Source organism: Cervus canadensis, chromosome 18, assembly GCF_019320065.1.
Source record: "Cervus canadensis isolate Bull #8, Minnesota chromosome 18, ASM1932006v1, whole genome shotgun sequence".
In the NCBI taxonomy this organism is placed as follows: Eukaryota; Metazoa; Chordata; class Mammalia; order Artiodactyla; family Cervidae; genus Cervus; species Cervus canadensis.
In genome coordinates this window covers 54,774,264-54,798,387 of record NC_057403.1, presented here as the reverse complement: position 1 = coordinate 54,798,387, position 24,124 = coordinate 54,774,264, and the positions used below count along the sequence as shown (strand labels likewise).

Sequence of the window (24,124 nt, the reverse complement as noted above, 5' to 3'; positions counted from 1 at the left end):
CTGAATATAGGAGTCCTTATGGTTTTCTATACATAGTATCATGTTGTCTGCAGAGAGTGACAGCTTTACCCCTTCCCTTCCATTTCGGATACCTTTTCATTTTCTTGTCTGATGGCTGTGGCTCGACTTCCAATACCACGCTGAGTAGAAGTGGCCTCCACCGTCTCTACTGTAATCACCATCGCCGCCACCATCACCAGCACTGTCGTCGTCATCTTTATCAGAGCAGCTGCCGTTCACAGGGCATTTGCTGTGTGACAGCCACGGTGCTGAGCCTCTTATGTACCTTCTGCCTTCCAGTCCTCAATGCAGTGTTGTAGATACTGCGGTTTCTGTTGTGGCCCAAACCTTGGGCTCTGAGTCTGTAGCCCCTGCCTTCCCGCAGGAGCCCTGGGAGGGTGCAGAGCATGACCCCAAGTCGGGGTGTCAGACCCCTCGTCAGCCCCTCTCCCTCTGTGCCCCTCCCTCCCTCCACAGGTGTACGAGGGCGGGAGCCACGTGGACCAGTTTGTGACGCGCTTCCTCCTGAAGGAGACGGCCAACCAGATCCAGTCCCTGCTGAGCTCGGTCGAAAGCGCGGTGGAGGCCATCGAAGAGCAGACCAGCCAGATCCGGTGCGCGGAGGGGCCGGGAGTGAGCCAGGCCACCGGCCGCGTGGCGGGACGGCGTGTGCCTGGGGGCTGGCCAGCCTTGGGCGAGCCGCTGCCCCACTCTGGGCCTCCACTGTCCCACCTGTCAAGTGGGGGCAATTATACCTACCTCTTCACGTTGTTGTTGATCTAAAACTATTCCACTGTTTGGCTCATTTTTTTAAAACCTGGGAATTAGGAGACTATGGTGGTTATTACCACCATTGGAAAACAAGTTATCTCATGCCGTGAGTGAAAAATACCATGACTATAAAAATAAGCCCTGTGGGTGCTCAGACCCCTCGACCTGCTACCTGTTTGTTTAGAGGCTGTGAGATGGTAGATGGGCGTTGACAACACAGTAGCATCAAGTCACCACCTCAGAAAGATTGAACAGCAGTGAAGTGGAGTGGGTTTTCTCCTGAGGTTGGTTAGTGTTATTTAAGGCCTTGTTTGCGGGTCCTTGTGAACATGGAAAATACCTGGGGTCCCCCATTTTGGGGCAGACACGGTGTTGGGGCAATGAGCCTGGGGTCCGGAGAGGAGGGCCAGCCCCTGGGAGCCACGTAGGGGGCATTTGCTGTCCCGAGTTCAGACCAGCTCTTCTGTGCTCTTTCTTCCTTGAATAGCCGACGTGCCAGAGGCAAGGTAGAAGTAAAGACAGAAACAAGGACTTCCCTGGTGGTCCAGTGGCTACAACTCTGTGCTGCCAAGGCAGGGGGCCCAGGTTCAATCTCTGGTCAGGGAACTAGATCCCACATGCCACAGCTAAGACCTGGTGAAGCCAAATAATTTTTTTTTTAAGCCATAGGAACAGATGGGCGCAGCCGCAAGGTGCCTGAGCTTTACTGAGCCTGGCGTCTCCTGGCACGGTGGGATGCTGATCCTGGGTGGGGATTCGTCCCAGTCCACTGGCTGCAAAGATGTTCAGGGATGCTGTTCACAAAACGTGTTTGCTCTGAGGGCCTGCAGCCCAGTCCCCTGGGAAATGCAGGACACAGAGTCCTGGGCCCTGGCCATGCCATCTGGGATTGGGGTCCCTGGGAGCCAAGCCCTGGACTCTGCGTCTGTGATTAGTCTCATGATTCAGAGGGTCCCCAAGGTTAAGGGGACTTCCTGTCACATAGATTTCCTTCTTCCTTTATCATCACTATCTTGATTAAAAAACCTGCGACTTTCTTTCTGTCACAGATCAGATGGAGCACTGCTCACTTATTAGAGCTGATTTCCCTGCGCTTTGCCTTCCCCACCGAGTCAGCCGTCCCCCCACGTGTCAGCTGTCCCCCCCCAAGTCAGCCGTCCCCCCACGTGTCAGCTGTCCCCCCCACATGTCAGCCATTACACCTGCCTCCCTCCCCAAACCTCACGTAGGGATGATGGGAACATACATCTGCTTCCTGAGCACCCCCACCTTTAACCCTCCAAACCTCAGCTGTCTCAGCTGCAGGGCCCCCCGGGCACCCTGTTTCCCGCATTCAAGCCAGCGGTCCATCCCCGGGGGACCCCCGCTGCACCCATTCATGGTCCACGGGCCACGTTTCATTCACTGCTGGTTTGTAGAGGCCCCAGGACCGACACCTCCAAGACTCTGCCAGCCTTTCTCCTCCCCCGGGAGTGGGGGGTGGGCAGCCCCTCCACATGGAGGGAGAGGCTGCTGGACTTTCAGGTTCACAGGAGGCAGACTCTGGAGCAAACCGCGGCCATGCTGGGCACCGGGCGTGTTGGCCGTGCACACGGGCGTGTGTCTGTGTCCACAGTGACTTTTCTAGTGTTTTTGCACATGGGGGTTTGGGCATTTGTTGAGTCCCTAGTGCGTGCCAGGCACAGCATTTGGTGGGCTGCACGTCAGAGGTGCTGGTCCGTGCACATCAGCGTGCGTGGCGGGTGGGGTTGGGCCAGGGCACGGGGCCAGGCTGAGCCAGGATCGTGGATTTTTGTCCTGTTAGACGCCTGTTCTCGACTGAGTCCTACGACTTCTTTTCTTGGAGGGGGGCTTGTTAGCAAACCCAGGCTCCGACCCCAGAGGCCTCTGAACACGGGATGGGGGCAGGCAGGGTGGGCGAGGGGCAGCTGAGTGCCGCAGGGAGGTGGGGGCCTGGCTCACCCTCGCGGGCCCTGGAACGGAACCTCCCAGATGCCAGCCCCGCCCGCGGGAAGCCTCCTCATGAGACAGCGGCCACTGTGTCCAGCTCCAGGGGATGGGGCTCCTGGGAGTTCTGTGCACGTTTCAGCCCCACAGTCGGTGCCGAGTGTCGGTCAGAGCTGCTCCGAGCTGTCAGGGCCCTGCAGCCCCCCTCACGGGGTGCGTTCCCCCACCCCCTCTGCAGACAGAACCACAGCCGGCCCAGCCACGGCGCGGTGGAGACCTGGTCCGGGAGCCCCACTCCCCCCTGCGCCCCGAACCACAAGCTCATGGCTGCGGAGCAAGGAAAGAACTTCCCGCCTGGTGAGAGCCGTGGCCCAGGGTGGGGGCACTGGCGGGGGGGTCCTGATGGGGCCTGGGCCTCCCGCAGGGACTGGGACTGGAGGGCTGGAAGCAAGTCCTCTGTCCGGGGGAGGGGGGCTCCGGCCTGGCCCTGTCCCCGTCAGCATCACTGTTCCTCTTTCCCAGGCACCTCGGACCCCAAGGAGGACAGCCTGGATGCTCAGATCAGCAGGCTGGCGGGGCTTATTGGACGGCTGGAGAACAAGGTGGGCCCGCCGAGCCCCCACATCCATCCCTCCATCCCCCTCCACCCTCCCAGCCCCTCAGGGTGAAATTAGGCGTTTACAAGAGGGAAGTCAGGGAACCTTAATGCCCCTGGGCGGGGTTGGAGGGGTGGGGTCATACTGGATTGGGGCCCACCCGTGTGACCTTGTTATCACGCAGTCACTCTTCAAATGTCCTGTTTGCAAATACAGTCACGTTTTGCAGCACTGGGGGTTGGGAATTCAACATATGAATTTTGGGGGAACACAATTCAGCCCATAACAATGACCTTTTACTGGAAGAAAGAGAACAGACAGTTAAGGTTTACCAGTAGGCGCTGGTATCAGACTGCCTGTATTTGAATCCTGGCTATGCCACTTAACAGCTGTGTGACCTTGGGCCAGTGACTTACCCTCTCTGAGCCTCCGCGTCCTCCCCTAACCATAGAGAAGATAATCAGAATGGTACCTCTCACAGGGTCGTTGTGAGGATTAGATAAAATATGTTAATGGCTTAGCACAGAGCCTACTGCTTAGTTAGCATTTAATATTAGCACTGTTATTTAGCCATTATTATCAGACATTCTGCTACCAGAACCTATATACACATGCACAATCTACACGTTTATCTACGTAAACCAAGATAACAGGTATCTCTGGGCTGTAGGGTCACAGTGGCAATTTTATATTTCTGCTTTCCTGAAACTTCTATATCTTTTGCAACAGGGCAAAAGAAAAATAGTACTTTGATGGTTTTGTGGGTTAGTTCTGAGGGTCCGTGAGGGCGCTGGGTGGGGCTCCCCAGGAGGAGGCTGAGGCCCAGACTTGGGGGGAGTCCGAGGGGGGAGGCAGTGAGCCCACCCACAGAGCTGCAGGGATCTCCCCCGCCCTCCACCCCACCTCCCCCCAAAGCCGGCTACTTGGTGGGAGCAGTAGGAGACTCCGCGGGGACCTGAGGCCTGGTTGTCATAACAACTCCGCGGGCGCCCCCAGAGGGAGGCTCTTTGAAGCTTATTTTTAGCGCCCCAGTCGCCTTAACAACCAGCTGGCTGGAAACCAAGGAGCACCTGGGCGTCCTGGAGAAGGGGCGGGCCTCTTCCAGCCTCTGATTGGCCCCGGGGCACGAGCAGGAGCCAGGCCCCGCCCTCCACGGAACAGCCCGAGCCCTCCTGGCCGGGCCTGGGCTCCCCGGAGCAGAGGCGAGGCAGGGAGACGGGGACACAGACCTGGGTGCCACCACCCTGCCCCTCATCTCTGCTTCATCCTCACCCTCACGTGGCCCTGCCCTCCAGGAGGAGCCCACTTACACCTGCATCCACACCCTGTGTCCCCAGAAAGTCAGCACCTCTCTGGGACCGGCCGTGTATTGATGGGGTCCCTGGTTCCAGCATTATTAAGAATTTCAAGGCAGTGACCACTCAGGTCATGGACTTGTATAACTGCTACTCTGTTTTCTCCAACAACCAGGCAACACACCTCACACACATGCTTCTATCGAGAAGGAAGACACACACACATACATACCCCCCCCCCCCCACACACACACACACTGTGCCAGAGACACGGCTGGCTTCATGGAGGACGGACAGGGAGGGGACAAAGGTGGCGTCTGTTGGGGAGCCCAAGTTAAAGGATTCCGTGAATCGGGGGGAGGGGGCCTGGCCTCAAACCCAGGCTCGGAGCCTGGACTAGCTCCTGCGGCCCTGGGGTTCTCTGCTCTGAAATGGAGGTGCTGGGCACTGCGGCAGCCCCCAGCACGGGGTCAGACGGGGGCTGCGTGGGCTCCCTGCTTCCCCAGGGCTGACAGTGGGGCAGTCTCGACCTGAGAATCTGGAAAGTTCCCTGACAGTTGGTGTAAAGCGTTTACCCGAGGTCAGTCGAGGGCCAGCGAGCACAGACCACCTCATTCAGACCGTTCTCTTCCTGAGGCCCCAGGTCGGGGGTGACTCACGAGTTAGGCAGTCTGTTGCCGGCAATTGTGGCAAACCCCCAGCTCTCTGGGTTCAGCAAAACGGAGCCTCCTCTGTGTTCTCTGCCGTAGGTCTGCTTGGCCTCTGGGCTCCAGTGGCACAGCCAGAAGGAACCTGTGGCTCTGGGTGGCTTTGCAGCCTGGCTTCCTGGGTCCCCCTGAGCCAGCACTGTGGGCTGAGCCCCGCCCAGAGAGGGCTGGCCCTGGGAGCTCCCGCCAGCCCCGGGACTCGGGGGTCCCTGGAACTTCGGGGTGGAGGGGCCGCAGCTCCCTGGTGCTCTGTGTCCTTGTGGTGGTGGTCCTGGAAGCCTCCCGGGCAGAGAGGGCCTCAGTCTCCAGCCTCCCTTCATGCTTTGTTGTTGCAGACCCTTTGGTTTGACCTTCAGCAGCATCTCTCGGACGAAGAGGGCACCAACATGGTGAGGACCCCTCCCTGTGGCCCCGTCCCCTTCTGGGCCAGGACTCAAGATGCAGATGGCTCAGTGTCCCTGACACCCACCCCCACCCGGCACCAGCACGTGGCCTCCCTCCCCTCCCGGGGCTGTTCTCTGGCCTGGAGTGACGGGATCAGCAGACACTGATTCAACCAGCAACAGTTCTGCGGACCGTTCATTCTGTTGTGTCTTGGCCCCAGTGCCTTGCAGTCTCTCTCTCTCGGGCCTCTCTAAATCCTCTTGTCTGTTCTTCAGCACTTGTGTGGGACTGCTACTTTTAGTTCATTTTTCGCGAGTTTTCACGAGCAAAGATGACAACTGTGTGTAGTGGGGTTGGGGGGTCGGGTTTATTCTGACCACGGTGTCCTGTCCCAGGGAGGCTGTTAGGTCCTGGGCTGTGCCTCCGGGGCCGGGTGGGGTCCTGGGTGAGGGGGTGGCTCACGGGTCCTGTGGCCCACAGCACCTGCAGCTGGTCCGGCAGGAGATGGCTGTGTGCCCGGAGCAGCTGGGCGGCTTCCTGGACTCTCTGCGCCAGTACGTGCGGGGCACCGCCGGGGCCAGGAACTGCTTCCAGTGAGTAAGCTGCAGGCCGGGGCGGGGCGGTGGTGGGGGGCCCGGCCTGGGGGACGCCAACGACACACCTAGCGGGGTGGTTACAGGAGCTGGGGGCAAGTCCTCAATCGGGCTCTTCCTTGCTGTGCAAATCTGGCAAGTGACTCCGTCTCCCTGACTCAGCTTGCTCATCTGTAAAGGGGACCACTAACGGGGTGGTTGGGGGCCTCAGTGGAGCAATGCACCGTGGGGGGTGTCGGGCGGGGCCTGGCCCCAGTGCCCGCTGTGGTAGTGCCCTGCTTGCTGTCGTGGCTGCTCCTCAGGGCACCCCCCGCCCCGGTCCTTGCTGCCAAGGCCTGCGTCCGGCTGGGGGTGTCCCCGAGAGCTGTTGACACAAGCTGCTGGGCTCCCTCCTCTCCCAGCAGTAGCCCACCCGTCAGCACCTGGTGGACAGTAGCTGTGGGCTCCACGCCTGTTCCCCACCTCCCTTCTCCCCGCCTCCCAGCTGATTTCTCTCCCTCCCCAACACGTGCCTCCACCTGCTTCCTGGTGATGCCGGGTAGGGGGGCCTGGGGGTGCAGTGTGACTCGGGCTGCTGCTGTTGCTGAGCGCTAATTCCCAGCAGCGGGAGGCGGGCAGGTAAAGATGATTCCAGTCGGCAGCGGGTGCTGCGGAGGCCGGGAATGGGGCAGGGGTCTTCAGGAAGGCGCTGCTGTGTGCTGAGGCCTGAGTGATGAGCTGCCCCACCCGCAGAACCTGAGGTGGGGGACGGGCCGGCGCCCAGAGCCGGGGTGGCAGCAAGGGGAGTGTGTCTAGGAACACACGACAGAGTGCGGCTCCACAGGGTGACCTGGGGGTGGTGGGAGAGATGGCCGGGGAACAGGGGGCAGGTAGGCAGGCCCTGCTCGTTCCAGGTAACAGGTACCACGGGAGAGATGCTGAGCCCGGAGCGGGGCTCAGTCCTGCCTCCTCCCTTGCATAAGGGCGTGTGGTGGCTGGACGGACGTGCAGCTGGGCAGCTAGGGAGAGGGGACTGGCCCTTGGCACGACGTGGGCAGAGCTGGGATCTGTTTCAGAGTGGGGCTGACCGGATCAGCCCAGGGCCAGGATGGGAGGCGGGTTGTAGAAAGAGTAGGCCAAGTGGAGTGTGAGATCCTTTGACTTCAGAAACTCACTGGGGGTGGTAAGGGTCGGGGGGTGGGGACGCGGTCTGAGCTGGAGATGTGGCGGAGCATCAGGTGAGTGGGCAAGGGCTCACACAGGCCTTTGGGCCACATCACACACAAGATGCCATAACATTCAAGGTGCCAGCGTACAAGTTGCCCACCCTGGGGGTGGTGGGCGTGCAGGTGTCACCCAGGGCCACCAGAGCCATGCACTCGTCACGGGAGAAAGTTTGGAAGGAGAAGGGGGCCCATGCTGGGAAGGCAGGCTGGAGACAGCACACAGTAGGCTTCCTGTGGTTGCATGACTGTGTGTCCTCCGTGCACCCCAAGCCTGCCTGCTGTGTCCTTCCAGCCAGAGGCCTCGCCCCACGCCCCTGAAGCCAGTCAGTGCGTCAGCCAAGCAAACCCAAGCACTGTAATTGCTTTTCCTGTGCTGCAATTACCAAATGGAGACGAAGCCCATCCCTCGGTGACCTCTGTCCACAGCGGGGCAGGCTGTGAGGAGCCAGGCCACCTCTGGGCGGGGCCAGGGTCCCCCTGATGACCAGGTGGCACGCAGGCCTGAGCCCATCCCATCGTTGAGATAGGAGCCGCAGCTGGCGGGTAACTTCAGGCTAGAGGTGATGACGTAATGATGCGGTTAGCAGCCCTGTTTCCGTCCTGAGCGGCAGAACCTGGAGCTGCTGTGACTATACAGCAGACGCCGCCTGCGATGGGGGTCCCCTCTCCAGGGGTGCTGGGGGCTCTGTGCTGCTGAGTGCATGGGGAAGAGCAGGGAGGGCTGCCCAGAGGCCAGAGGCGGCGGTGCTGTGATCTCGGAGGCTGGGCCTCCCTCTCTTAGAACCCAGCCCTCACCCCCCGACTTGCTCCAGCCCCCAGCCTGGGTCTGTCCGTCTGTTTGGAACAAGGTGAGTGTCCTGTGTCTCAGGCGCGGAAGGCAGGAGTGGCCTGGGACTCCGGCCAGGCCTGTCTCTAAGGATTAAATGAGCCAACGATTACAGAGGACAGCATGGATGATGCTTTTATTTTTTAAAGATAGGTTTTAGAGCTAGAAGTAGTGAGGAGACTGGTGTGCTAGAAGCCAAAGTATTTCAAAAAGGAGGGGGTGTTTAATGGTATGGAATGTTGCTTATATATACACCTGGATAAAAGGTTTAGCTGCTTTGAAGTAAACCTGATAGTTTCCCCTATGGGTAACCTTTATCATTTAGAGAATCTTAAGTTTGTTCTCCAGATAACTTGCCATATTGTTTTTCACATGTTATTTTGGTCCTTAAGGTCATGTAGAACTTGAAATCGTGAGAAGGGGTTTGATTCAACCTTATGAAATTTATCCCCTAACAATCCCACATCATGGAAGAAACTTTTCTAAACTTATGTTCCAGGAAAAAGCAGTTTCTCTCTTTAGTTTTTTCTTAGTATGCCTTTTTGCTCGATGATTCCTTGTGTTCATTTCTGACCATATTCTTCTCTTGACCAATTATTTAACCCACTTAAAATTAGAATACAGCTATGAAAATATGGCTAATGTAGTTATTTGAAAAGCCTTTTTTGAAGAATCTTCATGGCAAAGAAAAACAGGATTTAAATAATTATTTTGCCTTCATACAGAACATGTCTAGAAAAGAAATAGAAAATGTGGTTTATTTTCCCACTTGTACAAAAAAAAAAATTTACCCAGTATTTGTATAAAATTGTTGATGTTATGAATAATGACTTGTCAATAACTTTGCTATTAGATTTTTTAAAATCATAACTTCATCTGATCTTGGGGATAATCTGGAAAGAAAACAAAATCAGTAAATTTATAGTACCTCACATAACTTTTATTAACATAGTAGAAATCCTCTTTATATCAGATTTTTTATCACACAATGGTTTTCTAGATAGAAGAAAAGTTATTCTCTAAACTGGTATGTTTTTAAGATCTTTTTTCAATTGATACTGCTTTTCACTTTTAAGTTAGGGGTTTTTTTAATCTATAGAGAGCCTCTATTTGTCATGTATTTTAAAAATCTGTTTCTAATAAAGATGGATGTTACAGACTGGGGAAGAAAACAGCTAAGTTTTTTTTAATGAATAAAAAGGCCTTTTAAAAAATGGCACTTCATTAGAATTCATTCACCAGCCACGCACTGGGCACTGTCCGGGCCAGGCCTTGCTCCAGACGGCAGAGCCGTGCATGCAGCTGTCAGATGAGGTGGCAGTCCTGGCCGTGCTGGGGGTTCTGAGCAGAAAGGAAGCGTATTACCGAGAGGCCCCTGTCCTGAACCACAGCTTTTGGGAACCCGTTTCCTGGCTCTGGGCGCCCGGTCTGGGCTCGTTTGTGGGCAGGGCAGGGCAGTGGTGGGGATGGGGCTGTGGGGCCCTCTGCACCCTGGGAGCAGCGGCCTGGTGTGACCACTGACGCCAGCCTTTCCTCTTGCAGCATCGCCGCCGTGAGGTTGGCAGACGGCGTCACCTTCGTGGTCTATGAGTTCTGGGAGACGGAGGAGGAGTGGAAGAGGTAGGTCTGGCACACACGCTCTCTGGCTTCCAGCCCGCAGGGGTGGGGCGAAGTGTGGGCCGGGTAAGGAGTTGGGGTCCCAGAGGCATCCACCACTCAGGAGGCTGGTCCTCCACCCCTTCATCTGAGCTCTGAATTCAGGTTCCTTGCCAGCCCTGGGAGCTGAGGCCAGGGGTGCTCCCGTTTAGAAACTGCTGCCAAAGGATAAAAATCCAGAAAGAAAGTTCCCTGTTTAAGTCTGCTCACAGGGAGGCAAGAACCAGGCTGTTCTCCCCGCGGGGCCCCAGCAGTCACCCCCGGCCTTCCTACCTTCCTGTGAAGGCTCTGGCCCCTGAGCTTGGCTGACTGCTGTCGGAGCCCCCAGCCCAGGGTCAGACTCGGACCCCGCTCCAAGCCCCAGGAGCTCACGGGCGTCCCCCTGGGTTGCAGGCACCTGCAGAGCCCTGTGTGCAAGGCGTTCCGGCACGTCAAGGTGGACACGCTGAGCCAGCCTGAGGCCTTCTCCCGGATCTCCGTGCCAGGTACTGGGGGGAGAGGTCTGGAGCAGCCACGGGGGTTGGGGGGGGGGGGGGCGTGGGGACACCACAGGCCTGGCAGAAGCAGCGGCACCCAGACCCAGACTGTCCACAGACCCTTCTGTTCTCTTGTCAATGTTCTGTCGCCCAGTCGTGTCCGACTCCTTGTGACCTCATGGACAGGCTCCTCTGTCCATCATATCTCCCAGGCAGGAATACTGGAGTGGGTTGCCATTTCCTTCTCCAGGGGATCTTCTTGACCCAGGGATCGAACCTGCATCTCCTGCTTCAGCAGGCGGGTTGCTTACCACTGAGCCACCCAGGAAGCCTTCTGTTCCCTTAGCTGCTAGGAAGTGTAGTCCACGAGTGAGTGCTCAACAGAGAGGGTCCTCGAGGCAGGAAGGCTGGGGCGCCAGGGGGCTGGGAGGTGGCCCCGAGCCCAGCCTGTGGCAGGCTGGACTTCTACAGATTTGAGAAAACATGACACTCATTACAGTAACTCTAAAAATGATTGTAACATTGAAACAGTACTTAGTATACAAAAAAGTGACAGATATAGATATGTGTGTGTGTATATATTACATAGTTTATTATATATACATATGTAGCCACCAAGAACTATGGTTCCTATAAAATACTAACAGCCAAATACTAGCATATAAAATCTTGGACAAACTCCAGGAGATGGTGAGGGACAGGGAAGCCTAGTGCAGTCCACGGAGGCACCAAGAGTCAGACACGTCTTGGTGACTAAACAACAACAGGTGTATAAAATGTGAAGTTCCAACATCATGTGCATTTTTTGGAAATCTAACAAAATCCAAAACCATTTTTGTACCTGTTGAAAGTCAAAGATGCTAAATACCTATGGCCCCTGTTTCCTGTAAAGCCACCCTTGACTGGATAGCACAGCTGGTGAATGAGGGCCTGGCACAGCTAAGACAGTTGTCGTGGCTCTGGGAGGCGGCAGAGGATGTGAACACACCCTTCTACATAATTTAACCCCCATTTCTCCCCCAGCATCACCTTCCCTCCCCCAAGGGTTTCACAGAACTCCAGGGCCAAGAAAGAATGTAATGCTCTAACTGGCGAGATAAGTTTTCCCCCTCCCTTCCTTGATGTTGGGCTACAGGCGAATTTTAAGGCACACAGGGCCGCCAGTCACACCTGCGAGACTTTGGTGCACACCTTCCTTCTGGGCTAGCGGCTCTAAATGGTGCTCCAGTCTTTGAATGGAGCCCGATCTATACGTTAGCTCCAGAAAATACAGACACGAGAGCAGTTTATTTACAGACCCTTTCCCTTCACGTCTCCTTTAACCAGACGTCAGTTTCTTCTGTCAGGGAATCAGGGGCTCCTCTGTCAAGTCGGCTTTACCAGGCCGCAGTGGAAAGACAAGTTCCCGTCCTGGAAAGTTTACATTTACTTTTTCAAATGGGCATACGGGCATACTGCTCCTTGGGTATGTCACTGGCCACCAGGGGGACAACCAGCAAGCACCCCCGGGGTGCCTTGCTCTGCCTGCCCCCTTCGCTGCCCACAGGCCCGCCCGGCATGGAGCGGGTGCCGGACACGGGGACGGCTGCAGGCATCGCTCTCCTGCCCTGAGCGGAGGCAGGACTTGCTTCCTGCCCCCACAACCACAGCCCACCCCATCAACCCCTCTCTCTCCCCCAGCTGTTTGGTGCACCCTGGGCCGTGACTGACCGCCTCCCCGAGGCCCCACAGATGAGTCTGCTGCCCTGCTCCCTCTGACGAAGGATGTCCACTCTTTCCTAGAAACTTGGGTATACTAGCTGTCTTTTCAGTATACTTCCAAATAAGAGTGTCTCTTCCCGCTCTTCAAAGTGAAGGCGCACCCCCTCCCCTGGCACCCCCCGCCCCACCCTTGGCGGCAGAGCAGCGTCTGAGCTGCCGGGGCCCTGCTGACGCTGGAGGGCGGCGGTGACGGAGGCGGCCCCCCGCCAGCAGACGGCCACGCATGACCAGTCCCCGTCCGCCTCCCCCTCCCTGGTCGCCACTCCTCCACGTGGTAGGGGGCCGAGACCCTGTAGTTCCCCCCTAGGCTGGGGCTGAGCCCGCAGGCGGCGGTAGACCCCACGTAGCAGTGCCCTGCTGGGCCAGCAGCCACCGGGACGAGCACCAAATAAACTCCCATTGTGGAAGCTGTGTGTGTGTGTGTGCCATTTTCTGTGACGGCTGGGGAGGGAATCTACTTTATTACCCTGAAACCTGAGCCAAGTCACCCCACCTCGTGTCGGGGGGGACATTCCAGGTTCCTAGAGGCTGTCACCGCCGAGGGCAGAGGCCAGACTTGACTGGGCACAGTCTCTCACTGCACCCTGTGATTTGCTGTCCGGCCACACAGAAGGCCAGGCCCAGACTGCATTCAGACCCGACTCTGGACACTGTGACTTCCCTCTGTCTCCCTGGCCGAGTTGCAGGAGAGCAACAGGACACAGAAGTCTCAGGGGTCAGGAAAGGAGCGTCCCTGCGTCCCTTTCCTGGGGGAGGAGGCAGAACTGCTGGGCACGGGGACTGGGGAGCTGGGGGAGGAGGCAGAACTGCTGGGCACGGGGACTGGGGAGCTGGGGGAGGAGGCAGACGGCCCTGGAGCAGGGTCAGGCGCCCTCACGGCAGGACCAGGTCTGATCTCTGCCGCCCCGTTGGGACCGGTGCTGTCACTAAAGCCGCCACTGCCGGGCGGGGCTCTGCCCAGTCTGCCTCCTCGGGCGGCGGGGGAGCCATGAAGCCCCTGCTCCCCGGGAGGGCCCCCTTGCACCGCCTCCCAGGGCTTGACGTCGGTGCCTCATGCAAAACCAGTGCAACCACGGGGCCTGGATGGAAGGGTGAAATGCAAGCTCAAATCCCAGCTGCGTCCCTCAGCCTCCCTCAGCCTCTGTTTTCTTACCTGGGAAGTGGGGGGGGGAGACCCCTCCTCTGGAGACCAGGAGCTGCCTGGCTTGTGCCAAGGCTGCTGCGGGGAGTCCCCGTAAGAACCGCCGCGCACACCCCCAACACATACACCTACCTCCCCGGCGCCCGGGCCGCTCCGAGCTGCTCTGCTGTTTCAGCAACAGTAGTCTTGGGGGTCGGGGCTCTTGGAGGTGCAGCTGAGGAGCCCCCATTACCTGGGCCCGCCCCCCGTCCGAGCCCTCCCGTCACGCAGATCTGTGCTGATTGCGGCCACGGGCACTTGGCACCACCTCCAGTTCTGCACAGGAGGAGCAGGCCCGGAAGAGAGCAGACACCCGCCCACCCGAAAAGGTGCGAGAGCCTCCACTCCCCCTGCCTTCTGGGGCCGGGTGCCCTCGCGGCCTCCTGTGTCGTCCTGGGATGGGCAGGCGGGGAATCTGAGACCCCGACAGAGGCAGCAAACCCGGAGCGCCCAGGGCTGCCGTCTGTGCCCTGCCCAGTGCTCGGACCACCTCCCACCCAGTGTAGGAAGGCAGGGGGCAACGGCCTTGGATTAACACAGGTCCCCCCAATAGCTGGACATGGAGTTGCCACACGACCCCACAGCTCCACACCGGGAGGCCCCAGAGAACTGACACAGTGAAGCAGGGTCCTGCGCCCGTGTGTTCACACGTGAGCCAGAAGGCGGCACACACGTGTGCGTAGTGGGTGAGCAGACTCCTGAGCACCTGTGTGTGCAGCAGACTGCAGGTCAGCCATCAGGAGGGACGACGTCCTGGCCCAGGCTGCGGCACAGTGCCCTCACGGACGTTCTGAGTGAGAGGAGCCGGGCATAGGCAGCCACATCGGTACAACCCCATTCACAGGGAACGTCTGGACGAGTTAAACCCCTAGAAGTGGAAAGCAGCTGAGGGGTTGCAGGGGACTGACCGTGCAGGAAGGGCTTTGGGGACGGGATGCAGAAGGCTCAGCGGTGTGGAGGGGCTCAGCTTCAAATGGTTTATGTTACCTGAATCTCATTTCTTTAAAAAGAAAGTCACAGTCAACTCACTTGCCCAAACACGTTCACCGCCTGTGTTCCTTGTGTCCAGTTCAGGACCTAAGCCTGCCGTGGGAGTGGTGCGGCCACAACTCTGGTGGGCACAGGCCACCCCTCGGGGCTCGGCTGGTCCCCGCGTGGTCCCGCGGGGGCACCTGAGCCACTGGGAGGGCCCTTGTCCAGGACGTGCAAACCCCCTGCAGCCCGGGCCACTCCGAGCAGAACATGTAACCTGGACTGCCCTGTTCACCCTATTCATGGCGGTCACTTGAGACAGAAGGGTCTCTAAACACCAGCACGGGTGTCACCATTGATGGACCAGGACCCTGTGATGGGCCTGGCTCTGTGAGTCTTTCTCAGCTCAGCCTCACGGCTATCCGGGGAGAGAGCGGCTGCCCCAGTTCCAAGAAAGGACACCAGGACTGAGAACCACACTCACAGAGGTTTCCTGGGTCAGTGACCTGAGGTTGAGGGCTGTTCAGAGCAGGGATGGGCCCAGCCAAAGTCACAGGGCTGGTAAGCAGCAGGCGGGGTCAGCCCAAACGTGCCAGACCCAGTAGCCCATGCTAGGACCACCCTGAGCCGGAGCACGCACTCCAGCCCTCCGGACTCCAGCCGCTTCCCTGGTAGAGGGTGCTCGCGGTACGGCAGGGACTCGGACCTGCCCCCGGAGCGCGGACGTCAGCCTCGTGTGTGTCTGCATCCCCGTCCTGCGTGATCACGCCTGATCTGAGACTCGGTCCTACGACAGCCCCATCCGTGCCCATCAGCGGCTGGATGCTGGTGCCCGGGGCGAATCTCGTCACCCCTCCAGGAGCCCCCCCACCCTTCCAGCATCAGTGTCAGGCCGCCCCTCCCTGCCATCCTCTCCTGCATTGCAGGGAGCCCACGTGTTTGGCCGTTCCCTTTTCCCCCTGGATCTGTGTTCACCTCCTCATCTCAGCCTCGTTTTTCTGGAAATAAAATCACCATTGCTTGGGTCCCCTGCCAGCTGCTATGCATACAGCATCACCTTTAATTCTCACGTTGCCTCAAACACAGTAATCCTGCTCTGTTTGGCTGGTGGGGAAATGGATTCTTAGGAGAGGTTCCTAATAAACTTCCCAGATCTTGAGAAAGCAAATGGCAGACAGTGTTTGAAACCATAGTCTGGCTCCAAAGCCGCTTATCACACACCATCCCTTTAGGCACGCCCCTCACCTGCCATGCCTTGTTCTTACCCAGGACCCTCCTATCATGGCCCAGCCTCCCGGCCAGCAACCTGGAGCCAAGCATGCAGGGTTAATGTAACTGTTCATCTGCACCAGCTGTGGGTGCTAAACGCTCCATGACCTCACTTTTCGGCTCACGTGCTGGTTCTGAGACCCTCATTCAGGAGGACGCGAGGTGTGGGGGCTGATCAGAGCACCTGGAGAAGGACCCCGTGTCCTTTCACGGGGTCAGAGTCTTCAGGGACAGCCAGGGCACTGGGGGGCAAAGGCCCCTACCCCCAGGGTCAACTAGTTCCCCCGCCTTGGCTATAGCTCAGAAGACGATGGAATTTAACCCCTCATCAGTCCCAACCCAACTCTGAAGCTCACAGGACAGGCGGCTTTGAGGTTCTCAAGCCTCGGTTCCCTCCACCTGTAAAAATGTTTGAAAACTTGTGCCAGGTCCAAGAAACCAGACACAAAAGACCACGTATCGCGTGCGTCCGTTCATACAGAACGTCTGGAATGGGCAAGTCCCTAGAGACAGAACGCAGAGCCATGGTCACCGGGGACCGGAGGAAGGGAGAAACAGGGAGTCAGGGCTGCAGGTCCTGGGTTCCTCTGGGGCTAAAAACGCACGGGAACTGGACACTGGTGACAGTGGCGCCACTCTGCACCCACAGACACCCAGCTGTACACTCTGACCTCGTGGTATGTGAGTTAACATCTCAGGCAGACATCAGTACAGGCGGGCAAGCTGGGAAACAGTCAAGCCACGTAACAGTTCCATCAAGACAACGTCGCACACGCCTGACGTTACGTAACGTGGCCCGGCCACTGCCTACCTGGGGCAGCTGTCCTCAGACGTGAGCCCTCCAGGCGCGGGCACCGCTGGCTTCCGGCGGACGTCCCGGGGCAGAGGAGGAGCGGCTTGAATCCAGCAACGTCCATCCAGGGGTCCCAGGCCCTGGGCGGGCTCAGCACGAGTGAGCACAGTGACTCGACAAGCAGCAGTGGCCAGTCCTCCAGCCCGACCCCGCAGACCCCCGCTGCGCCACGGCTTCAGGTGCGGCTCCCCAGCCCAGAATCGGGGTGGGGTCGGGAGGGACCCACAGAGCAGACAGCACTCCTGGCCTCCAGGCTCTTCTGGTCCAGCCAGTGGGAGGACAGGGGGCTCTCTTTGGGGTCCTCCCCACCAGAGAGAGGCCAACTCTGTGTATACATCTCCTTGGGCCCCCCGTGCCCTGGCCTGAGCACCAGCTTGAGTGCCCTGCCCTCCCCAACAGATGGCACCCCAAATCTCCCCAGCAGGTGCCACCCCCAGCCCCCCTGGGCTCTCGTCCACTGAGCCATGCCATCACCTCATGTCTTTGACCCCAACACCCCAAAGCAGGGTTCCCTGGACTTCAGCACCTACTCCAAGTTACGGGGTGAACTGTGTCCCCCAGAAACATAAGCTGCAGTTCTAACCCCAGGAAACAGTGAATGTGACCTTACTTGGAAACAGGCTCTTTGCACATCCCAAGTAAGTAACTGAGGTCATATCGAATGAGGACCCTGGGCCCTCTAAGAGGGACACGTGGACACACAGGGAGCTGGAGGCTGAGATGGGGGGTGCAGACACCCCAGGAGCGCCACGGTGGCCAGCGGGCACCAGGGGCTGGAGGCGGCAGGCGGGGAGAGGGCGTGCAGCCCTGCCCACACCCTGACCCCAGACTCCCAGGCTCCAGACCGAGAGCTCCCGCCGCTCTGGCCTGAAGCCCCCGGTCTGTGGTCACATGCAGGGCCTACGCCACCTCTCACCACCGCACCAGACACCCCGGGACCCAGCAGAAGCCAGGAGGCACAGCCTGGGAAGGACGGACGAGTCAGTTTCTCCAGCGTCTTTATGAAGAGGTCACATGGTTCTCACGGCCAGATGCAGGCAGCCACAGGGGCCCCCCCATCCTGCTCGGGCGCGGGCCGCCCCTCACAGCAGCTCCATGATGGCCGCCACCGTGCTCTGCCCGAAGATGAAGGCGCCGACCAGCACGGAGACCACCCCCCAGGCCTCCAGGCAGCACCTGCCAAGTCAACGAACCCACGTCAACCACGCGCTTTACCAGAGTCTCCCACAGAAGAGCCAGACACATGTCAAACGCTCATGGCGTGAAGACCAGTAGAATCACCAATTCAGAAACAATTCCAGTTGCCCTCCCCTTACCTGTAGGGATGGGTTTCTGAGACAACAGGAAATAAAGCACCCCCGCAGTTGAAAAGAAAATTAAACCTCTCACCCCAACTGTTACTTCCTAACCTTATTCCTCCCAGTGCTTCACCAAAAACAGAGAAACGGGGGAGGAAAACACTAGGTTCAAACCCCCTTTTTGCCCCTTTTCCTTGGGGGTGGGGTTGAAGCCTCCTAAAAGTGAGGAAGGAGAAGCCCCAAGTCACACAGATGGGAACAGCAGCTGCGGGGCCAGGGAGGAGGGGACAGAGGTGGCTGGAACTGGTGGCCAAGGCCACATCCTTGCGCTTCATAAGGTAACCAGGAGAGACGGGGCAGACAGCGAGACGAGAGCCGTGATAATAAGATTCCCGCAAAACGGCAGGGATATTTCTAGCCCCATTAACAAAGGCCGCGGGGCCCGTTGTCATGGAAAGACCATCTCCAGTTATGCAGCATCGCAGAGGGGCAGCTCAGTGCCAAGAACACCCACCCGGCTGAAGGGGGGAGTGAGGGAACGTGACGGGGCTGCGGGCTCCTCGGAGCAGCTCTGGAGGATCAGAAGGCCCTAAGGCAGCGCTGAGATTAAAAATCCCCTGAAAGCCCATCAGTAACGGCTCCGTGAACCTGGCCAGAGACGCCACACAAAAGCAGCAACACTTGAAAGAGCGCTACAGGGAACAAACCACGCAGGGGGCCCCCCCCTGCAGGCCATTGGGGCTGGTGCTCAGCCCAAGTCAGCTTTAGAGGCTTCCAGAAAAACACTTCGCAACCCAGCAGGGAACCCGGCCGAGTCTGCCGCTGTGGGAAGAGCAAGCTTGGGCTCCGTGTGGCCGGAGGAAGGGGAGAAAGAGGCACAGGCCCGCAGGTGGGACCCACGTTCACGGCTGCTGTGACGTGAGCGCATCTTTCTGTATGGGGCTGAGTGGGGGCACCCCACAGTCACCCAACTGGAGCCCATGACCATGACCTCAGGGGGAAAGAGGGTCTACGGGGTGACAGAACCAGCCTGTGCCCACCCTGCCCTGGAGGAGGATGCTCGATTACAGCGCTCCAGCTGCCAGGAAGACCCCAAGTCCACAGACCGCTCCAACCATAGACCACAGCCCTCAGCGTGGAAGGCGGTGACACATGGACTCAGCGGGGCGCTGGCTTGGACCGCCCGGCTCAGCTACCCGTCACTGTGCAGACAAGGGCCCCTCCCAGCCTGGCTGGCAGTTCCCTCCTCGGCAAGACCCCACAGACCTGACCACGTCTCACGCCCCTGGAGCCGAGCCCCGCACACGCCCAGTCGCCACCCTTGCATGCACTCACTCACTTAACTCGGGGTCCGATGGGCTCCACGCTGATCGCACAAATGAGGCACAGACCTGCGGGGGAGAGCTGGGGTCACCACAGCTCTTTGTCTGAACCCAAAGCAACCCTGAGCTCTGCAGGGCTCAGCCAACACCCAGCAGCCCCTAGGGACCCGAGAGGCCAGCAGGGCCTTTGCCCACAGTAGCTCCATGGACTCCCCTGGCCCCTGGCGAGAGGGCAGAGCGCATGGCCCATGGCACTGCTGTGGGGTCCTTGCTCGACACCCCCTAGCGCCGGAGTCTCTCCAGCAACAGTGACAGCCACACTCGTCTCTGGTGAGACGGTGCGAGTCAGGGTCAGGTTGGGGACAGACACCCGGGACGCATCTGACAGCCGCCAGCGCCTGTGTTTTTTTTTTTTTCCCCTTTTTTTTAATGGTGCTGCTGGGACTCGAAGTCAGGCAGCTGGGCCTAATAGAGCCTGTGATCTCTCCCCACTTCCAAGCTTGTCCCAGCCGGTCCTTTTCAGCACGGAAATGGCTGGAGCTAAAAGGCCCCCCACCCAGGACACGAGCACCAAGCCCATCCTGTGTGTTTAAGATATTGCATGGCTGAGCCCATCTGACTCAGACCAGGGCTGGGGGTGGCGTGGGGGTGGGGGGTGGCAGAGAGAATGGGATCCCACTCCTGTCTGAAACTGCCTTCCAGGGCCAGGGGCTGCCCAGGTCTGGGGTTTTGGCCCCTGTATGCTCCTCCTCCCTCGGGAGGCCTTGGCTACCCTGCGTCTCCCAGGCCGAGAAAATGGTCAGGCCAATTCAACAGGAATTTCACATCATCCTCACTAACACTGAGAAGGTTTCCTAGGAACCCACCAGTAAAGGAAACTGTATTCACCTCCCAGGTTTAGGGGAGAAGGAGGAAGGTGTTTGAGGGGCACCTTTGAACCACACGAGTTTCATGTAGTTGAAAACATTTAAATAAGATAAAATCCTACAGTGAGTGGCAGCCTTGAGAGGGTGACTGAGGTTGACTCAGACCTGCTACATGCTACCTATTCCACATGAGAAGCCTCAGGGCCTCAGTCTTCCCGTCTGTGGGGTGGTTGATAACAGCACCCCGCCTCATATGTCCATCAAGGGCTGTTGAGATATTTAATGAGGGAAGGTGTGCAGAGCCCCGGCCCTGTGCCCGGCTCAGTAAACAGGGCTGGGAGCCATCCTATCTACACGGACTCCCGCCCCCTGCACCCTGACCTCCACGTGGCCTCCCCACGGCGGGGAGCCAGGAAGGACCCGCAGGCGGGCGGCTGGAGGAGCCGGGGCCTCACCTGGGAAGATGAAGATGAAGAAGGAGCTGATGCCGCCGATGATGCTGATGATCTCGCTGAGGTCAGGCAGGAACAGGGCCATGGCGAGCGTCACGGCGACCCAGAGCACAGTCAGCGGCACCCGGACCCATGGCCCCGAGGGCTCGGCCAGGGCCCACGGCCCACAAGCCCCACCACAGCCCCGCCTCCAGAAGTCCTGCATCACCGACCTGGAGGCCACAAACCACGGTGCTCCCACAGGCTCCCACAGGAGCCCCACCCACCGCTGGGTGTCCCAGAGTCCCCCAGCAGCCCCGCACACCCAGCTGGGCTCCCATTCCACACCAGGGCCTCGGTCCCCAGGGACCCCTGCACATGAGCAGCTGACGGGGTTGGGCCTCGCTGGGCGGTCAAGTTTTGGCCAGGGCACCAGGCTCCAGTCCTGACCCCAGCTGGGCCACGCTGGGCAAACCACCCGACTCCCCTGCCCCTTCTCCTCCTCCAGGAAAGGGAGGTGACGACCGTCCCCACGACACACAGGCTGGCATGGTGCCCAGCACATGCCAGTGCTTGATGGACGGGTGTGCCCGAGCTGGCCTCACCTTCCCAGGAAGAGCACGATGGGGTAGGCGGTCACGATGGACACGGCGAACAGGACCCGGGCAACAATGACGACCCCGTCGCTGCCTGGGTAGGACATCAGGATGTCCGCAGACACACCTGTCCCGAAGGTCAGGAAGCCGTACACACCTGTGAGGGCCACAGGGGAACCCAGGAAAGCTGGTGAGAAAAATGCCGGTCCCCCATCTCAACCCCCACACACTGGCAGCACCCACCTCCACCGCCGCTGAGGTTTCCCCTAGGAGCTGACAGAAGGTTCCAGAACCTCCTCAGACTTTCCTGTCCTCAGCCTACAGGATCCTCGGTTCTTCTAACTTCAAGTCCTGCTGGGCAAGACTGTCCCTTGTCCTTCTCCCAAACAGCTCAGGGTTCACATACAAGGTTCCCACTCGGGGGTGGATGGACTGGAAGCACTTTGAATAATACTTTCTGTGCCCTGTTCCCCGACTCTCACAGTACCCGGAGAAGGAAGCTGGCCATGCACCCATTTTCCTGATGGAAAAATCAAGGCCCAGTGTCAACAACTGTCTGGAATAACACAGCTTATTACAGTAGCGGTCAGGTCCCTCCCCCACAACCCAGCACTGCCTCCGGTCTCCGGTCACCTGCCCTGTCCTGAGACCCCACCTCTGCGCTTTGGCTTTCTGCCCGTCCCACGATCCTGCTGGAGAACCTCAATCACAGGGTCCGACCCAGGGGCCACAGAGCCCTGCTAGACAGAGGTCACCCAGCAAATGTCCAGGCCCCCAACACGTCTGTGGCCACCCTGGGGCTTCCTGAATCAGAGGCTCTGACAGGCCAATGAGAGAGAGAAAGCTGCCGGGCTGGAGGAAAGCAGCCAGGAATCAGCCTGAGCCCGGGCCCCGGGCTGGATGAGCCGCGGGACCTTGGGTGTGGCAGCCCTTCTCTGAGCCACACCTTGCCACCTCCGAAGACCCTCCACGCCAGTGTGTGGATGTTCAAACCCACTGTATCCCAGAGGGTGTCCTGTAAACCACACCGGATGTAACACTCTGATAGCATCACTCCTGCCATCCTTCCAGATGGGCAGGAGAGGGCATGGGGAGGGTAAGGGCAGGCGGTGGGAGATAGTTGGCCAGGGTTTCTGTCTCAGCTTTCCCACATGAGGTTGGGAGACCCTGGATGAGCCAAGGCAATCCTCTGGGTAGAGTGTCCTCCTCTATGAACCATGGACTCTCCCAGGGGCGTTAGGGACCAAAGACGCACAGGTGCTCAAACCACTTAGTGCTGTGCCCAGGTCACATGTGATTCCAATTTCTCCTACTGCTCCACCCCCAGGCCCTGGGCACCCCAGGCGGGCCCTACCTGTCAGCGAGTAGACGAGGCAGCAGGCCAGCAAGGACAGCACGGAGACCAGCGCCCAGTGCCCCAGGCTCTGGCGGCGCATGCTGCAGTAGATGGACACAGCGGCTTCGTGACACTGCAAGGGGGGCAGGGTCAGTGGGGCTCCGGCCAGCTGGGCACTAGAATCACCTGGCACCATCTAAAGAGTCTCACTGTCCCAAAATATGAGCAATGACCCAAAAGCCCACCAACCAGCAGAAGGGAAAAGTCAGTCACCCGATATTCATGCGTGGAATATTACACGGCACTGAAAAGGGTAAACACAACTGCATACCCCGTCACAGAGGCCCTGCGGCTCTGACGTGGAGCAAAAGAAGCCAAAGAAGAAGAATGTTTCCACATATGTGAAGTTAAAAGTTACAAGTCAAACAAGCCAGCACGGGGTCCTCAGTCACCGTACTGTTGATGCTGGGGGCTGTGCTGCGCACGGTGTGACGTGGACCAGACCCCGGCCTTGACCCACGAGGTGACAGGAGCGCCCCCTTCAGGTGTGACAATCACAAGTGTCTGCAGACATTGCCAGGTGTCCCCTGCGGAGGGGCACAAAGTTAACCCAGTTGACAGCCCTCATTTATGGTGACAGAGGGCAGAGTAGTGGTATGGGTGGGTGGATGGTGCTCCTGAGGGAGCATTCCGGGGGGCTGATGATGTTCTACGTCCCCACTGGGGTGATGGTTTTGTGGGAGTACACATCCTTATGATTTATACACTTCCTATGTACTATATAGGGGCTTCCCTGGTGGCTCAGAGGTTAAAGCGTCTGCCTGCAATGCAGGAGACCTGGGTTCAATCCCTGGGTCGGGAAGACCCCCTGGAGAAGGAAATGGCAACCCACTCCAGTATTCTTGCCTGGAGAATCCCATGGATGGAGGAGCCTGGTGGGCTACAGACCACGGGGTCACAAAGAGTCGGACATGACTGAGCGACTTCACTTTCACTTTATGTACTATATCACATTTTAAAAAATCTAAAATACATATACCACTGCCAAGAGCCCACCTACGATGTGACGTTCTCAGGGCAGGTCCTGGGCAGCCAGGGAGACCCTGCTGAGCAGCCAGGGAGGAGCTGCTGTTTCTGGATACACCCTGTGGGTTCAGGGAACTTCCCAGGCTCCCGGGACAGGGTTCCAACCATCACGTTCACTTACTCCCTTCCGATCAAAACCTGCACGATGACCGTCTAGGCCTGCCACTTGCCACACTCAAGAGCCCCCTTCACCCACCAAGCTCAGCCCACAGCGGTCCCTCTCCACTGCCTCAGGGCCTGAGCCTGTGCTGTGTGCTCTGCCGGGGCTGTCCCCTTGTCCAGCCAGCTCCTACTCAACCTTCAGGAAAGCCCTTTCCTGCTGGCCCCCACGTGAGCACAGCTGGGCTTGTTGGCTCAGCGTCTGTTGGGTGTGTGGTAGCAGACACACTCGCCTCACTCATCCCCAGTGTGGAGTCTGGCCCCTGGTTGAGGGCCGTCCTGGGATTACTCGATCATCCATCCCTCTTGCCCCCACTGCAGCCGTGAGGCCTCCAGCGCCCAGCCCAGCTCTTCACACTCAGGCCCTCACTGGTCCCCTCGGTGTGAGTCTGGGGGAGCGCCTCAACCAGCCCCACAGCCCCTAGCCTCGTGGAGCACACACTGGGAGTGGCTGGGGCACCTCGGCCGCGGGACTCCTGCTTCCAGCTACAGAGGTGGCGTGCAGCCCAGGGCAAGCCCACCGCACCTTCTACACAGGC

General features: G+C 58.8%; 2 protein-coding genes across 6 annotated transcripts in view; one reads left to right on the top strand and one right to left on the bottom strand.

Moving 5' to 3' along the window:
• NECAB2 (N-terminal EF-hand calcium binding protein 2) overlaps positions 1–12,623 on the top strand; it is a 43,385-nt gene extending 30,762 nt beyond the window's left edge. For all 5 annotated transcript variants that reach the window (XM_043436619.1, XM_043436620.1, XM_043436618.1 and 2 more), the window contains 8 exons: positions 478–614; positions 2,957–3,075; positions 3,241–3,320; positions 5,652–5,705; positions 6,181–6,293; positions 9,867–9,944; positions 10,374–10,465; positions 12,137–12,623. In XM_043436619.1, the coding sequence (XP_043292554.1) occupies positions 478–614; positions 2,957–3,075; positions 3,241–3,320; positions 5,652–5,705; positions 6,181–6,293; positions 9,867–9,944; positions 10,374–10,465; positions 12,137–12,165 (702 nt within the window). In that variant the 3' untranslated portion in view covers positions 12,166–12,623. The remainder of the gene's footprint in view (positions 1–477; positions 615–2,956; positions 3,076–3,240; positions 3,321–5,651; positions 5,706–6,180; positions 6,294–9,866; positions 9,945–10,373; positions 10,466–12,136) is intronic.
• Positions 12,624–17,498: 4,875 nt separating this feature from the next.
• SLC38A8 (solute carrier family 38 member 8) overlaps positions 17,499–24,124 on the bottom strand; it is a 39,549-nt gene continuing 32,923 nt past the window's right edge. Inside the window, exons 7-11 of the mRNA XM_043436622.1 lie at positions 22,359–22,473; positions 21,014–21,161; positions 20,433–20,641; positions 19,129–19,180; positions 17,499–17,667 (exon numbers count right to left, since the gene is read on the bottom strand). Of these exons, the coding sequence (XP_043292557.1) occupies positions 17,574–17,667; positions 19,129–19,180; positions 20,433–20,641; positions 21,014–21,161; positions 22,359–22,473 (618 nt within the window). The 3' untranslated portion in view covers positions 17,499–17,573. The remainder of the gene's footprint in view (positions 17,668–19,128; positions 19,181–20,432; positions 20,642–21,013; positions 21,162–22,358; positions 22,474–24,124) is intronic.